General features: G+C 43.8%; 1 protein-coding gene across 1 annotated transcript in view; it reads right to left on the bottom strand.

The window, feature by feature from the left end:
* Positions 1 to 16,207, bottom strand: part of FRMD4B (FERM domain containing 4B) — a 283,767-nt gene that overhangs the window by 14,870 nt on the left and 252,690 nt on the right. The window contains exons 12-17 of the mRNA XM_040359088.1: positions 8,560 to 8,636; positions 6,939 to 7,077; positions 5,691 to 5,826; positions 3,618 to 3,751; positions 2,105 to 2,221; positions 398 to 626 (exon numbers count right to left, since the gene is read on the bottom strand). Coding sequence (XP_040215022.1) covers positions 398 to 626; positions 2,105 to 2,221; positions 3,618 to 3,751; positions 5,691 to 5,826; positions 6,939 to 7,077; positions 8,560 to 8,636 — 832 coding nt within the window. The remainder of the gene's footprint in view (positions 1 to 397; positions 627 to 2,104; positions 2,222 to 3,617; positions 3,752 to 5,690; positions 5,827 to 6,938; positions 7,078 to 8,559; positions 8,637 to 16,207) is intronic.

Raw genomic sequence — 16,207 nt, 5'->3', positions numbered from 1 at the left:
TAGTCGATGTATAGGTACGGGCTCTCGCGCAGGGGAGCCGACCTGCCACCGGCGGCTGGTCGGCAAGCAGATAAAAGAGAAGAGAGGCACCTCCAAGTGTAGCAAATGTTGTACCTTCATTAAATGTAACCATATTGCTACACTTAGAGGCTCCTTCCTCCCTTCTCTTTTATACTCAGTTGTGACATGACGCTACTCTTATATCAAGACATCGCTTGTATATCAAGTGTATTTAACAATTTTGCTTGTCTTGCAAAACACTCTCAAACCAAGTTACTCTCAAACCAAGGTTTTACTGTACATCAAAAAGGGTATACAATTCACTGCTACAGGAATAAGGCCTATAAAGCACCAATAGAAGTTATGTTGTAGCCCCGTCATTAGGATGGCGCCATACCTTGTATAAGCAGAGAGGCCCTCTTGGTCGGGTCCTTCCCGCTCTTCACTCTGTACTCATTGATTGAACTCTCTATGTCCTGTAACCTTTTAATGGAGTCGCCGTAGTCCTGCTTCCGTTTCCTTTTGACGTTCTTGCCGAGGTCGGGCTCCATCAGAAGTTTCTTTGTAGCTTCTACCATTTGCTGCTGGATGAGAAATTTGTGCTCCAGATTCTTTAAATCGGAATCCTAAACAAATAAAAAATAATAATTTAAGACCGTGGATGAAACGGACAGAAGGAAATAGTGCAATGTGCAGGATGAAGGAGGAAGGAGGAAGGAGGAAGGAGTGGGCACACACAGGAAATGTCACTGTGTCACTTCCTGCCTGCAATAGACCTCATGATTCAGACCAGCCAGATTTATTATCTTTACTTCTATGGGGAAAACCGTTTACAATTTTAAAGCCGATTGCCAGACAAACCACTAAATGCACAGGGAGTTGTTTAACCATGCAAAAAGAATGTGCATTCCTGGCCATCCAGTCCTGAGGTTTACACAGCTCTGCCACCCAGTACAGCCTGGTCTGTAAGGGAAGAGGCCAAGTGTTTTTTCCGCTGCAGGTCAGTAACTGTTACAGGTCTCCTCCCCACCCTAGTCCGTGATTGAACAGTGAAAGGAGAAGCAGCATATGGATGAGCGCAATCTCACCGTCGCTCTGCTCTCTCCCATAAGAAGCATGCCCCTTACACCACAGAATGGCTCCTTGTGCTGCCTCTCCTTTGCCCAGTCTGAGCTCTTCTATACAAGGACTGCAAAACTACAAGTCAAAGTCAGATACTGCTACTTGCATTCCTTGCATTAAAAATCAATACAAGGATGTATTAACGAATAAAGAGCTGCAGCAATATCTTTTCTACCCGGCTTAAAGTTTATTTTTAGGAATCAATTTGCATCTATTACACTTTTCTCAATCCAATTTACTATTTCTAACCAACTGTTATAACCTGTGGCATAGCGTGGGTTGTCAGTGCCTGGGGCGAGGCAAGTAATTTGCGCCTCCCTGACCCATGGACTTACCTATTTTGAGCTAGCTCCAGTCTGGTCACATGATCCACTGTGTGAGACAGCGGTGGCTGTAGGGAAGAGGAGATCGTGCTTGATAATGACTGGTAAAGCCTGGAGTGGTGACATTGTGCATATGTTCCATCTGTTATTGGTGCTCCCTCCTCTCCACACTTGTGACAGCACCCCTCTAAATTTTGCGCCCAGGGCGGTGGCCCCCCTGGCACCCGCCACGCTACGCCACTGGTTATAACCAGCAAGACAGTGAGAGATTTCCCAACATTTTGAGGTTGATTTACTAAAGGCAAATAGTCTGTGCACCATAAGTGCAGTTGCTCTAGATCTGAGGGGAACATGCAAGTAAAACAAACAGCATTTTTGCTTGCACATGATTGGTTGATAATATTTAGCAGAGCTTCCCCTCATTTTAGAGCTTCCCCTCCAATCTAGAGCAACTGAACTTGCATTGCACAGTATATTTGCCTTTAGTAAATCCTCCTCTATGTAGTCTTCTCTTCTACGCAATGTCCAACTGCTGCTAATAGTTGATGGGAGCCTCATCCAGAATTAGAGCAGCAGTGTGTTACATTCTGTAGATATACAAAAGCAACAGCCGTAGCAGATTCTAAATACAGGAAAAGAGATCACTTGTATATATCTACCTCTTCATTAAGAAGAATGTCATCCAGTTTAAACGCGGTGCCCATTCTCCTCCGGACATTAGGCGCCTGTTCACCGGGAATCAGCGGATATTCTGATGGTAGTTTCCCAGTTAGTTCCTTAATTAAAGAATAATAAATAAAATTAATATTTTACTTCTACAATACAACTAACAAAAACGTTATCAGCTTCTTTTTTTCCTATATGGGCTTGTTTACTCCAGAATGCCTGCGTGTTGATGTGCGTTTTATATAGCGTCAAAAGTTTGTGGAGCACTTTACAATGTTAAAATTAAAATACAATAGATTGTCTAAAGTTCTGGTGCATTATACAGACACCAATCTGTACAAATCAATGGTTGGTGGCTGTTGTGCGTATGTATGTATATATTAGAGCTGCACGATTAATCGCGGAGAGAATCGCCATCTCGATTCTTCCCGCCCGCGAATCTTTTGCGTCACCGCCGGTTCCAAGTAACCAGCGTGGAACGCAAATGGCGCCGATATCGGAAACCAACATCAGCAGCCTGCGCCGCTGGATGGATGCCTGGGCTTCTCTCACAGTTCTGTACAACTGTAGTGTGTATCCATGCGCCGCCCAATGGTTGCTGGCGGTACTGCTTCTGATGTATAAAAAAAAAAAAAAGAGACCAGTGATATGTCTAATGTTAAAGACCATATAACTCCTATGAAAAAAGCAGAATCAAAGTTGCATTCTGCTTTTTTCATAGGAGTTATATGGTCTTTAACATTATAGACATTTTATATATATATATATATATATATATATATATATATATATATATATATATATATATATATATAAATAAATATCATACACACACATAAACATACACAGACACACTGTAAAGGCTATGATAGCAAAAGGATAAATATCGCCCTCCCTGGTGCACCGCTCTTCCAAGATTAGTGTTGGAGCCTACGCAATAGCTCTCATCATTAAAAGGATAAGTTCACCTTTAAAAAAATAAATGAATAAATGCAATTTTTTACAGGTAAAAACATGTTTTTTTTTTTTTAAAGGAGCTTGCAGAGCATTGCACCCACGATCAGCAGGAACAATCCCAGAATAGCGGTCTGCCCATACCTCCTACAGGCAGTTACTGAGGAGCAAGAAGCTCAATAAACTACCAGAGCGCTCACCAGCGTACTCGCAGTTCCTTAACAAGCCGTCAGCCGCAATGGCTGGTGGTACTTGTAGTCTATCCATTCACAGGAAAATAAATGAAAGATGCAGCTGAACGAGCGGACACCCTACGGCTGAGCGGTTTTCGAATTGTGACAACTGGTGCGGGGAGAAGATCACTCGCCCGCTGTCACAGGGAGGGGGAGGGGGGGAGAGGGTGCAGATGCTGGAAAATGTTACATGTTCCACTCTAAATGGGTGGAACATGTAACATGTTCCAAAGGTGAACTTATCCTTTTGCGTGGTTCAGATAAACGTGTACACACACACACACACACACACACACACACACACACACACATTACTTACCGCCTCCCGCATACATATTTTCTTCAGCTCGTCAATTTTTTTCAGCAGCACTTCCTGCAAATCTTTTTCTTTCTTCTTTAACTCTTGGATTTTATCTGCTTTTTGCTCCTCGCTGACTTCTGAGTCTATTGAACCTGCAACATATAACAACTGGTCAAGATTCGCAACATCCCCAGTGAGTCACATGACTTCATCCCACAATGGCAGCCTGCATTGGTTTAGCCATAAGGTACATCAAAGATGGCTGTCTGCACCACATGTTTAGGCTGATGCAAGGCTGCAGTTAAATAGTAAAAGTTTATTCTTTTAACACTACAAGGGGTTTGGGGTAGGTACAGTAGGTGTGTATCACTATGTAGCAGCCATTCTCCACTAGGGTTCCTCCAGGGTTGGATAGGGGTTCCTTAAGCTTTGGCCAACTGACCTCCTGACTGATGGTGCCTGTGCAGTTCCAGGTCCAACACCACTTAGCAGAAAAAGCAGCATGACTAAGGGAGTCATTCTAGCCACCAATTTAAGGGCGGCATTCTTCCCAATTCCCACCATTAATGTAAGGGGCATTTTCTGGTTTGCACCCCCGATGGACTAATCTTACCAGGGATAACCGGAGTTCGGAAAATTATTTCAAGGAGTTCCTCTGGGGTAATAAAAGGTTGAAGAACGCTGCTGTGTAGTTTGTATTCATGGTATAATATGCAGTACATTTTGCATAGTACAAACTTTCATGTGTCACAATGGTAAGGTGGGACCTTTGATAATGGTGTGCATTAGGTCCTGTACTGAGAGGCAAAAGCTAGCCATACATCTATAGATCTTTTAAGTCTTCACGTATTCCGACATGCACACTAAACCGCATGGATAGACCAAATTTCACTGTCAGCTGTTGTATTAGGACAGCCAGATCCAGCAGCTGTCAGAATACCTAAACAGTGCTTACATCCGATTGGATACAGGCACTGTTGGGAATCGGATGCCAATTTTCCACCTAGCTCCTTTCACAAAAGTGGATTGTTCAATGCACTTTCATCCAACCAGGGCACGTACAGCTCAGATTTCTGCGGATTCAGCATGAATTGGCCAAACTTTGAGCCATGCATGGCACACTCTAGTAAAGCAACCAGATGTGATCCTTGAGAAGGTACATGGGTGGGGTGTCAATAGATAAGCCAGAGAAAGGGGAGGTAAGCAAGGGGTGGTTGGGTAGAGACGGGTAGTGCCTAGGTGGGGGGACTGGTGGTGAATTCAGCATCCCACTCAATGTACTATGGCCAAGATCCACGAAGAAGTTAAGTTGGCGTATCTATTGATACGCCGCGTAACTTCTAGGATGCTCCGGCGTATCTTTGTTTTGTATCCACAAAACAAGATACGCCTGAATGTGGGCTCGATCCGACTGGCGTACGTCTTAGTACGCCGTGGATCTTAGGTACAGATTTACGCTGGCCGCTAGGTGGCGCTTCCGTTGATTTCCGCGTAGAGTATGCAAATGAGCTAGATACGGCGATCCACAAACGTACGTCCATTTTTTTACGTCGTTTACGTAAGGCTTTTTTGGCGTAACGTTACCCCTGCTCTATGAGGCATACGCAATATTAAGTATGGACGTCGGGCCAGTGTCGAATTTTCCGTCGTGTACGTCGTTGCGTAAAACGTTCGCAAATAGGGCTTTGCGTAAATTACGTTCATGTCTAAATATGACTATTTGCAACGTGATTTCGAGCATGCGAACTGGGATACCCCCACGGACGGCGCATGCGCCGTTAAAAAAAAACGTCATTTACGTTGGGTCAAGATGAATTACCATAAAACACACCCACATCTTATCCATTTGAATTGCGCGCCCTTACGCCGACACAGTTACACTACGCCGCCATAACTTACGGCGCAAATTCTTTGTGGATACGGAAAATACGCTGTAAGTTACGGCGGCGTAGTATATCTGAGATACGCTACGCCGGGCTTTGATATGTGCCGAGGTACGTGGATCTGGCCCTATATATTCAAGGAGCCCAGAGATCTCAAACCCATGCAGTGCCCAGTGAGATGACCCAGACAGCAGTGTGCCGTTATTACCTGAAGAGATTAAACTCCCGCTGCTGGCCATGATCACTGGGTTTTTCCCATCTATCATTTTGGTAATTCGGCTTGTGCTGTTTTCCGTCAGGTCCATAGCAAGCTGGTCCAGACTGCGTGCGCTTGGAATTTTCGCCTGCGGAAGATGGATAATGACTATAAATGACAACAAAACACAGCAATATAATAAGAGCCTAGAACTAATACTGTCCTCTGCCGCACATCAATAAATACACCGGGGTCGGCCCCGCAACACTGAAAGCGTTATGAAACCGGCCAATTAGGCTCCACTAGTGTCAGCGATTGCGTTATAGTAAACAGCTAAATGGAATTTAAAAGATAAATGACTAAATCAATTAGCATCATCTTTCCTGCAAGCTGACTTTCTCCACGGCTGCAAACAAAACAAAATGAATGACTCTCATTGACAGATAAGGCAATTATTTAAATGGCCGAGATAACGTCACATTAATGACAATGACATTTAAATTGCATCTAGCCAGGCCAATTAGCATCATGCCTTTCTTTCTGTTCTACCCATAAGAAACAAAGTACAAATTGACTGCTAAATATATATATATATATTAAAAGATAGATAGATAGATAGATATAGAGAGAGAAAGATATAGATATATATAGATAGATAGATAGATAGATAGATAGATAGATAGATAGATAGATAGATAGATAGATAGATAGATAGATAGATAGATAGATAGATAGATAGATAGATAGATAGATAGATAGATAGATAGATAGATAGATAGATAGATAGATAGATAGATAGATAGATAGATATTATATATATATATATATATATATATATATATATATATATATATATATATATATATATATATATATATAGATAGATAGTATATATATATATATATATATATATATATATATATATATATATATATAGAGAGAGAGAGATATAGAGAGATAGATAGATAGAGAGATAGATAGATAGAGAGAGAGAGAGATATAGAGATAGATAGATAGATAGATAGATAGATAGATAGATAGATAGATAGATAGATAGATAGATAGATAGATAGATAGAGAGAGAGAGATAGAGAGAGGTAGAGAGAGATAGAGAGATAGATAGATAGATAGATAGATAGATAGATAGATAGGATATCTCGATGTGTGTATATATATTACACACACTCACACACATATATATTTAGAGACCTCAGTATCAACGGTTAAAAAAAAAAAAGCAGTTGGATTACATTGACTCACTTTGCTCTGCTTTCTGTCCAGGTAGAACTGATGTTGACTAATTGCCATCACCCATATGGACTTGATCAGAGAATTGCTGGCATACCAGGTCTGAACTACAAAACTGCTCTGTCCAAAGGTTCGCCTTGACGAAGTTATTCTAAAAATTTGAAGGAAAAAAAAAAAACTCAGATTGATAAATGGTACAGATAAGCACGACACCCTCATGCATGCCCTACTATTCAGATTGACAGACGGTAAGTATAAAAAGATGTGGAATTTACAAGCATTCCCTCAACACATAAAACTTAGGCATGGGGCCGATCTTACAGCTAGATGACATTTTTGTTGTTTAAAAGGGGCTGTAAAGGTAAAAAAAAAAAAGTTTCCCTAAATAGCTTCCTTTACCTTAGTGCAGTCCTCCTTCACTTACCTCATCCTTCTATTTTTCTTTTAAATGTCCTTATTTCTTCTGAGAAATCCTCACTTCCTGTTCTTCTGTCTGTAACTCCACACAGTAATGCAAGGCTTTCTCCCTGGTGTGGAGAAAGCCTCTTGAGGGGGCGAGCAGGAGTGTCAGGACGCTCTCTACTTTGCAGATAGAGAAAGAAGCTGTGTGTTAGTGGCCGTCCTGACCCTCCTGCTCGCCCCCTCCCCCCTCAAGAGGCTTTCTCCACACCAGGGAGAAAGCCTCGCATTACTGTGTGGAGTTACAGACAGAAGAACAGGAAGTGAGGATTTCTCAGAAGAAATAAGGACATTTAAGAGCAATATGGAAGGATGAGGTAAGTGAAGGAGGACTGCACTAAGGTAAAGGAAGCTATTTAGGGGGGGAAAAAAATACCTTTACAACCCCTTTAAGGTTGTTCAATATTAACAGATTTTAAGGCTTGCGCATTTGGGCGTATTGAGGCATACAACGCAATATTGGTGATATTTCGGCATTCGGGAGCTGTGGTGTTGTGTACAACTGAATTACAGTATATGGCTGTATGCGGGTATACACAGCTGTGAACGTAAACATATACCCGCCCCTGGACGTAGATTTCTGCAACTAGAGGCGTACTTCTATATGAATGGCACGTTTATACTATACGTGGGTACATGTAGCTTCAATCACAAAAATGCATATACACTTCTGCATCCAGCTATAAATGTATGCATGTTGATGCTCAGAGCCAACCAAGTATACCCACATAGTGTAGGTGCCCCAGTGTGATGTCTCTGGAACAGTTACCGGATGTGATCTACAGCATTTGGTTTACATGTATTTTTCTCAAATACCCTGAAGAAGAAGAGATGTCGAAACGCGTTGGCACATGAAAAACTTGCACCCTAATTGCATAATGATCACCATCACACCTGTTCTCTTGTTTTTACGTGATTTTAATGAGATTTGTTGAATATAATTTGTATGATTTTTATAATCCTGTGTACTGATATCGGTGCCTTAAAAGTCATATTTCAAACAGATTTTTTTTAAATGCTTCCAATTGGTGACATGGCATTGTTTATCTTGAGGGTCAAAACAGTCCACACTATTGTATATTATTTGATCCAGAATAGTCAGTCTCTGACAACTCGCTTGTTCCTCTGACACACCGAAATCCGAGAATTCACAAACAAGATTTTTTTGTTTTACCTGCGGGGATCGTGAACTTCCACTGCAAATTTCTTCTCTCTAAAGTACAAATTCTCCAGCTGCTTCCACTGAAATAGCTGCAAGAGAGAGACAGAAAAAAAAAAAGGGTTCGCTATAAATAACCGTATCATTATCTATTTAATGTGCAGCGCGCTCTGCGGTGAAAACGTATTACAACCATAAGAAGCCTGAGCAAGCAAGGCAATTGGAAGCTTAAATCATGCTGGAATGGTTGCGGTTGTTATTTACGGTGAAAATAAAAGGTTTGGAATAAAACACTGTAAACAGAACACGGCCTTCACTACAAAGAACGGCAAAACATACACCGAGATCCCGAAGAAAAGGACACTTTCCGCAAATTGGATTCCAATACTTGTGCCAGACTTCAGGAGGAGAAACCTTTTAGTGTGCGCAATAAAAACGACAAATCTAAAATATAAATCAGCTAAAACCACTTTTACACTGGCGATACGATCAGCTCTGCCCATGGGCATCCCCTGAAATTTTTTCAGAGGGGGGCGCTTCGGCATCGGCGATATACACAGTCGCATTTAACCCTTTCTTCGACCGCTAGCGGGGGTTAAAAGCGCTCATTTCCCCCCCCCCACGTTAAAATGTAAAAACACCCCACTGTGCCCCCTGCATCTTTCAATATCTCTTTGTCACTACTGTGTACCCCCTCTCCACAACTGCACCTCTGGCCCCCTTTACATTACACAGCACCCTGCATCACAGGCCCCCTTTACATTACACAGCACCCTGCATCACTGCACCCCTTTACATTACACAGCACCCCACAGCTCTGGCCCCCTTTTCATTACACAGCACCCTGCATCACTGGACCCCTTTACATTACACAGCCCCCTGCATCACTGGACCCCTTTACATTACACAGCACCCCACAGCTCTGGCCCCCTTTTCATTACACAGCACCCTGCATCACAGGCCCCCTTTTCATTACACAGCACCCTGCATCACTGGCCCCCTTTACATTACACAGCCCCCTGCATCACTGGACCCCTTTACATTACACAGCACCCCACAGCTCTGGCCCCCTTTTCATTACACAGCACCCTGCATCACTGGCCCCCTTTACATTACACAGCACCCTGCATAACTGGACCCCTTTACATTACACAGCCCCCTGCATCACTGGACCCCTTTACATTACACAGCACCCTGCATCACTGGACCACTTTACATTACACAGCACCTCACAGCTCTGGCCCCCTTTACATTACACAGCACCCTGCATCACTGGCCCCCTCTACATTACACAGCACCCTGCATCACTGGCCCCCTCTACATACACAGCACCCTGCATCACTGGACCCCTTTACATTACACAGCACCCTGCATCACTGGCCCCCTTTACATTACACAGCACCCTGCATCACTGAACCCATTTACATTACACGGCACCCTGCATCACTGGACTCCTTTACATTACACAGCACCCCACAGCTCTGGACCCCTTTACATAACACAGCACCCCGCATCACTGGCCCCCTTTACATTACACAGCATCCGGCATCACTGGCCCCTTTTACATTACACAGCACCCTGCACCTCTGGACCCTTTACATTACACAGCACCCTGCATCACTGGCCCCCTTACATTACACAGCACCCTGCATCACTGGACCCTTTACATTACACAGCACCTCTTTCCCTTGACTGAAACACTACACTATATTGACAGTATATTTATTTCAGGTCTAAAAGAGGAACCTTTTGGAATGAGGGACAAATGGATTTGATTCCAGAAGAGGGACAGGCATTCTAAGGGACAACTAGAGGGGAGGGGAGCGCTGCAGTTATCACTTAAATCGGCCCCAGGGCAAGTTCGGCCTTGCTCCTGGCTCTCCCTGGCAATTCCAGGGGGGGCAAACGACCCCCCTTGCCCTATGGAGCAGACGCCCATGGCTCTGCCCATCAGGAGGACCTTATCTGAAGCTCCATGTAGAGCCGGGCAAAGACTGCTCTACAGGAACCGACCAAGATTCGAACCATGTATGGGCAGGCTGATTGAACATCTTGGGTACATGTCGGATTTTTCATGCGATTATTGCCAGCGGCTATAGCTGCTAGCAATAATCCCTGTGTGTTTTCCTGGCAGGGAGGGCTCCCTGCGCCCCCCTTGCCTGGAGAACACAATAGCTCTGTGGGGGGGATCCCCCAATCAACATTAACTGTGTTTATGGGGAAAACAAGCGATTTTCTTTCCTGCAGTCCTAAATTTAGTTTTAGTCGTATTTTAGTCATCTCAATTGTTTTGGTAGTATTTTAGTCGACTAAAATAGTATTCATTTAGTCGACCAAAATGTTTTAGTCGAAAAAATTAACACTGTCCTATGGTTGGTGTCAGTGGCAGGAATAGTGCTCCATTGTTTTACATCAGTAGCAGAAATGATGCCCTAGTGTTGGATTCAGTGGAAGTAAATAGTGCCCCATCATTGGTGTCAGTGGGAGGAATAGTGCCCCATCATTGGTGTCAGTGGGAGGAATAGTGCCCCATCATTGGTGTCAGTGGGAGGAATAGTGCCCCATCATTGGTGTCAGTGGGAGGAATAGTGCCCCATCATTGGTGTCAGTGGGAGGAATAGTGCCCCATCATTGGTGTCAGTGGGAGGAATAGTGCCCCATCATTGGTGTCAGTGGGAGGAATAGTACCCCAAGGGCTGGATAAAGCAAAGCAAAGGGCCACAGGCCACAGTTTGGAGACCACTGCTCTGGAGGACCCCTGGTTGAGAATGGCAGATCTAGACTATGAATGTGCCTACTGTATAAAAATGCCCCATCTGCTCTACGCACAGAACTAAAACGCAGCAGTCAGCTGTCCGAGGTTTTATCATTGCAGTACAGGGAGCAGCAATAAACTATGGAGAAGACATGTAACCTTGCAATACATGAGAAGGCAAATCCATGTTTTCATAGGATGTGTTAAACACACACAACAGCCACAAACCATATCCTTTGTGTACACAGAGTTTTGTATTCAGTTTGTTAAATGGAGTTTATATTTCCATAGATTTGAATCGAGTTCCACATGCAGAAGGGAACCAACAATCGTCCCCCATGCCAGACTCTGCCACTTTAACAGTTCCGGAACGTGAAATGCCAATCTGCCAGGCTTAAAGGGGTTGTAAAGGTTTGTTTTTTATTTTCTATATGGGTTCCTTTAAGCTAGTGCATTGTTGGTTCACTTACCTTTTCCTTCCATTTCCCATCTAAATGTTTTTTTTCTTTGTCTGAATTTCTCACTTCCTGTTTCTCCTCAGTAAGCTTGCCCCCATCATCCGAGACGTTCTGGCTGGGGGTTAGTCAGCCAGAACAGCTTACTGAGGAGGAACACTAAGTCAGAAATTAAGACAAAGAAAAAAAAACGTTTAGAAGGGAAATTGAAGGAAAAGGTAAGTGAAGCAACAATACACTAGCTTAAAGGAACCAATTTAGAAAATAAAAAACAAACCTTTACAACCCCTTTAATTGACAAGGTGAACTGTGATATATACAGTGCAGCAGCCCATAGCAATCAAAAACAAATCTGTCGTCTCACTAATCTAAAGTCCGATTGGTTGTTATGGGTTAGAATTTTCCAATGCGCAACAAATGCACCTATTGATCTCTTGGACACAATTGACGAGATGTTTCACAGAAGTACCGGACCCAAGGAGTTCTGTCAGTCTATCTGAACAGTATAAAATCCAAAAGAAAAAACATTCTACTTATGCAGATGACCAACTCTTATTCCGCGTACACACGATCGGTCAATCCGATGAGAACGGTCTGATGGACCGTTTTCATCGGACCAAACCGATCGTGTGTGGGCCCCATCGGTTATTTATCCATAGGTTAAAAAAAAGCAATCTTGTTTTAAATGTAACCGATGGATACCTAACCGATAGAAAAAAAAACGATCGTTAGTAGGCACGTCCATCGGTTAAAAATCCACGCATGCTCAGAATCAAGTCGACGCATGCTCGGAAGCATTAAACTTTGTTTTTCTCAGCAGGTCGTTGTGTTTTACGTCACCGCGTTCTGACACGATCGTTTTTTTAACCTATGGTGTGTAGGCGTGACGGACCATCAGTCAGCTTCATCGGTTAACCTAGGACAACGGTCCATCAGACTGTTCTCATCGGATGGACTGATCGTGTGTACAGGGCATTAGACGAGATGGCTGCATTCGTTTTCTTTTTTAGGCTTTCTTCTATTTTCACCTGGTGATCCAGCTAGTAAGTCTGTTGCTTTTCAGGAGCACAAGCTCTCCAGAACGTATTAGTTTACATGGATGAGACAAACCACTTAACACTGACAGGTAATAGTCAGCGTTTATTCATGCAAAACCGTTATCCCAAAAAGGAAAGAATTGTTTGCTATATAACTGATTATAAAGTGTTAGCTGGTGTTTGGCTTCAATTTAATAAAATCTGCTACATACATTTATAACTCCCCTGCCCCCAGACTGACAATGCTGCTGTCTGCTGTGCCTCCTGTGTGCCTTCATCCAGAGTGGAAGCACTTTAATACAGGAGTGTTACTGGCCAGATCACCAGAGGGAAACAAAGAAAAGAAAAACAAATGCAGCCACCACTACTATTTGGTAAGCTGCAATACAATACAATACATTGACAGCATGATCAGAAACATCGGTCAAAATGTTCAGCTCATTTTTATTCCCTGCATGTTCAGTGCCTCCAAAATGGAAGTCTTACTATACAGGAACCCAACGCACACCCAGCCATGCATGTCTATGAGTTACTATACAGGAACCCAACGCAACCCAGCCATGCATGTCTATGAGTTACTATACAGGAACCCCAACGCACACCCAGCCATGCATGTCTATGAGTTACTATACAGGAACCCCAACGCACACCCAGCCATGCATGTCTATGAGTTACTATACATGAACCCAACGCACACCCAGCCATGCACGTCTATGAGTTACTATACAGGAACCCAACGCACACCCAGCCATGCATGTCTATGAGTTACTATACAGAAACCCAACGCACACCCAGCCATGCATGTCTATGAGTTACTATACATGAACCCAACGCACACCCAGCCATGCATGTCTATGAGTTACTATACAGGAACCCAACGCACACCCAGCCATGCATGTCTATGAGTTACTATACAGAAACCCAACGCACACCCAGCCATGCATGTCTATAAGTTACTATACAGGAACCCAACGCACACCCAGCCATGCATGTCTATGAGTTACTATACAGGAACCCCAACGCACACCCAGCCATGCATGTCTATGAGTTACTATACAGGAACCCCAACGCACACCCAGCCATGCATGTCTATGAGTTCCTATACAGGAACCTCAACGCACACCCAGCCATGCATGTCTATGAGTTACTATACAGGAACCCAACGCACACCCAGCCATGCATGTCTATGAGTTACTATACAGGAACCCAACGCACACCCAGCCGTGCATGTCTATGAGATACTATACAGGAACCCAACGCACACCCAGCCATGCATGTCTATGAGTTACTATACAGGAACCCAACGCACACCCAGCCATGCATGTCTATGAGTTACTATACAGGAACCCAACGCACACCCAGCCATGCATGTCTATGAGTTACTATACAGGAACCCAACGCACACCCAGCCATGCATGTCTATGAGTTACTATACAGGAACCCAACGCACACCCAGCCATGCATGTCTATGAGTTACTATACAGGAACCCAACGCACACCCAGCCATGCATGTCTATGAGTTACTATACAGGAACCCCAACGCACACCCAGCCATGCATGTCTATGAGTTACTATACAGGAACCCAACACACACCCAGTCATGCATGTCTATGAGTTACTATACAGGAACCCCAACGCAACCCAGCCATGCATGTCTATGAGTTACTATACAGGAACCCAACAGTCATGCATGTCTATGAGTTACTATACAGGAACCCAACGCACACCCAGCCATGCATGTCTATGAGTTACTATACAGGAACCCCAACGCAACCCAGCCATGCAAGTCTATGAGTTACTATACAGGAACCCAACGCACACCCAGCCATGCATGTCTATGAGTTACTATAAAGGAACCCCAACGCACACCCAGCCATGCATGTCTATGAGTTACTATACAGGAACCCCAACGCACACCCAGCCATGCATGTCTATGAGTTACTATACAGGAACCCAACGCACACCCAGCCATGCATGTCTATGAGTTCCTATACAGGAACCCAACGCACACCCAGCCATGCATGTCTATGAGTTCCTATACAGGAACCCAACGCACACCCAGCCATGCATGTCTATGAGATACTATACAGGAACCCAACGCACACCCAGCCATGCATGTCTATGAGTTCCACAGACATCCCTGTCTCCAGCCTTCAGGGGAAACAACAGTTGTTGGCCTGCAAAGTCCAACCCAAGAACATTGAGGTGGGACTTCTGCAATAGACATCTAAAATCCGCGATCACCTTAGGTCTGGTTGGGTTTGGGAACTTCCAAGATCAGAAAAGGGTTAACAGAGCAAAAAATAAACTTTTAAAAGCGATCCTTGTTGTACGCAGAGATTTCCAACACGTTCTGAAGAGTGAGCACTTAGGACTCCGGAAGAATGGTCACAACAGGTCCTCAATGGCGCAGCACAGTAACATATTGGTTAGCACTTCTGCCTTGCAGCACTGGGGTCCTCTGTTCAAATCCCAACCAGGACATGATCTGCATGGAGTTTGCATGTTCTCCCTGTGCTTCCATTGGTTTTCTCCAGGTACTCCAAGTTCCTTCCACACTCCAAAGACATGCTGGCGGGTTAATTGGCTCCAGTCCAAATTTGCCCCAGTAGGTAATCTTGGGATATTCATGTAAGAGAGGAGCTCTTGTAAGTTCCTTGGGCAGGAACTGATGTGAATGTAGTTTGAATCTCCAGCACATCAAAGGATCCTTGAAATCAAGTCCAAGTGTATATTCAGCGATCACATCAGTGTTAAGTGTGACATTTCGGGGGGCCACACAGCACCCCTTCTTCAAGCATGTACAGTATGTAAAGCGCAATAGAAATTGTTGGTGCGATATACATACCTGTCAATGAAAGACCTTCCTGCTTATTCCCATACCAAGTCCATGCCAGGTTTAAAGATTGAAGTTTATGGATAACTTAATAAAAAAATGCCAATGCATGCCACCTATACAGCAATACCTTGGTTTGAGAGCGTTTTGCAAGACAAGCAAAATGTTTTAACAAATTTTGCCTTGATATACAAGCAATGTCTTGATATAAGAGTAGCGTCATGTCACAACTGAGAAAAAAAAAAAGAAAAAGAAAAGAGGAGCCTCCAAGAGCCGGTTCACACAGGGGCGACCTGTCGGGTGACTCGGCCGCCTGACAAGTCGCGGTCCGCGCTATTCAATGGAACCGTTCTAATAGTAGCGACTCAAGTCGCTCCGACTTAGAAAAAGGTTCCTGTACGACTTATGCCCTGTACACACGATCGGTCAATCCGATGAGAAGGGTCTGATGGATTTTTTGATCAGATATCCGATGAAGCTGACTTTCCTCAGTCTTGCCTACACACCATCAGTTAAAAAAAAACGATCGTGTCAGAACGCGGTGACGTAAAACACAATGACGTGCTGAAAAAACGAAGTT

The sequence above is a fragment of the Rana temporaria genome, chromosome 7, assembly GCF_905171775.1.
Source record: "Rana temporaria chromosome 7, aRanTem1.1, whole genome shotgun sequence".
In the NCBI taxonomy this organism is placed as follows: domain Eukaryota; kingdom Metazoa; phylum Chordata; class Amphibia; order Anura; family Ranidae; genus Rana; species Rana temporaria.
Note: the sequence above shows the minus strand (reverse complement) of the source record. Positions and strands in the feature narration are given on the sequence as shown.